At 41.8% G+C, this 1,217-nt stretch overlaps 1 protein-coding gene across 1 annotated transcript in view; it reads right to left on the minus strand.

Annotated features, from left to right (window-relative positions):
- TENM1 (teneurin transmembrane protein 1) overlaps window positions 1-1,065 on the minus strand; it is a 285,933-nt gene extending 284,868 nt beyond the window's left edge. The window contains exons 1-2 of the mRNA XM_010854080.1: window positions 1,020-1,065; window positions 679-879 (exon numbers count right to left, since the gene is read on the minus strand). Coding sequence (XP_010852382.1) covers window positions 679-879; window positions 1,020-1,065 — 247 coding nt within the window. The remainder of the gene's footprint in view (window positions 1-678; window positions 880-1,019) is intronic.
- Window positions 1,066-1,217: the final 152 nt, after the last annotated feature.

The raw sequence follows: 1,217 nt of genomic DNA on the forward strand, positions 1-1,217 counted from the left end.
TCAGAAAAGGGAACCCTCCTACACTGTTGGGGGGAATGTAAATTGGCGCAGCCATTATGGAAAACAGTATGAAGAGTCTTTAAAACACTAAAAATAGAGTTGCCATATGATCCAGCAATCCCACTCCTAGGCATATATCCAGAGAAAACTCTAACTTGAAAAGATACATGAACCCCAATGTTCATTGCAGCACTGTTTACAATAGTCAAGATATGGAGGCGACCTAGATGTTCATGGACAGAAGAATGGATAAAGAAGATGTAGTACATATATACAATGGAATGCTACTCAGCCATAGAAAAGAATAAAATGATACCATTTGTAGCAACATGGATGGACCTGGGGATTGTCATCCTGAGTGAAGTAAGACATAGATTTGAAATAATCTATAGAGAATTGATCATAACAGACTTCAGAATGGATGGAATAACTACAGGAGAGTGCAAAATGAAGACAGAGGTTCAACTACGGAACTATGACAATGAAAAATGCGATGAAAAGCCCAGTGGTGTGAAAGCCCAGTTGTATATGAAAACTCAGTAAAATACAAGCCTAGAAAACATGGGGAAGCCCCTTATGAAGGCATACAGATCTGACTTTAAGAAATATTACCTTAAGGAAAGACCAGTAAGAACTCAGGAGTGAGAGAAGGGGCTGAAGAATTAGACTCGGATGTACCTGTTGAGCAGTCAGCCCCTGTCCACTTGGGATCGCAGCTGCACGTGCCGGTTTCCAGCAGAAAAGTCCCGTGTCCTGAGCACTGCTCCTGACATATTGGAAGTGGCGTTTCACAGTTGACTCCTCCCCAACCAGTAGAACAGTGACATTCTCCTTTTACACAGATGCCATGGCCAGAACACATGGGGTCTAAGCAGTCCTCTGAAGGCCAGAAAAAAAAAAAAAGGCGGGGGGGGGGGGAAAGGTTGAAAGTGAACAGGTGTGGCCGGGACACTGAGATACATTGATTTTCCGATATTACATTATTTATGCTATTTTCATTAGGCAATAAAATGACTTACGTAAATGCTGTGTTTGAACCAGAATATTATCAACACTTAAAAACATGGTAGGCTACCATAAAGGTTGCAATCTAAATGTAGAAGAAGGAAACCACAGATACGTTCTATGAAATTAAGAGCAGCATGTAGCACTCCCACACAAGTGGGTGGGTGGACCAGAATGAGCCTTCAGTAGGGATTCCTCAGCTTTGCAAAAAA

Source organism: Bison bison, unplaced genomic scaffold (assembly GCF_000754665.1).
Source record: "Bison bison bison isolate TAMUID 2011002044 unplaced genomic scaffold, Bison_UMD1.0 scf7180017864336, whole genome shotgun sequence".
NCBI lineage: Eukaryota > Metazoa > Chordata > Mammalia > Artiodactyla > Bovidae > Bison > Bison bison.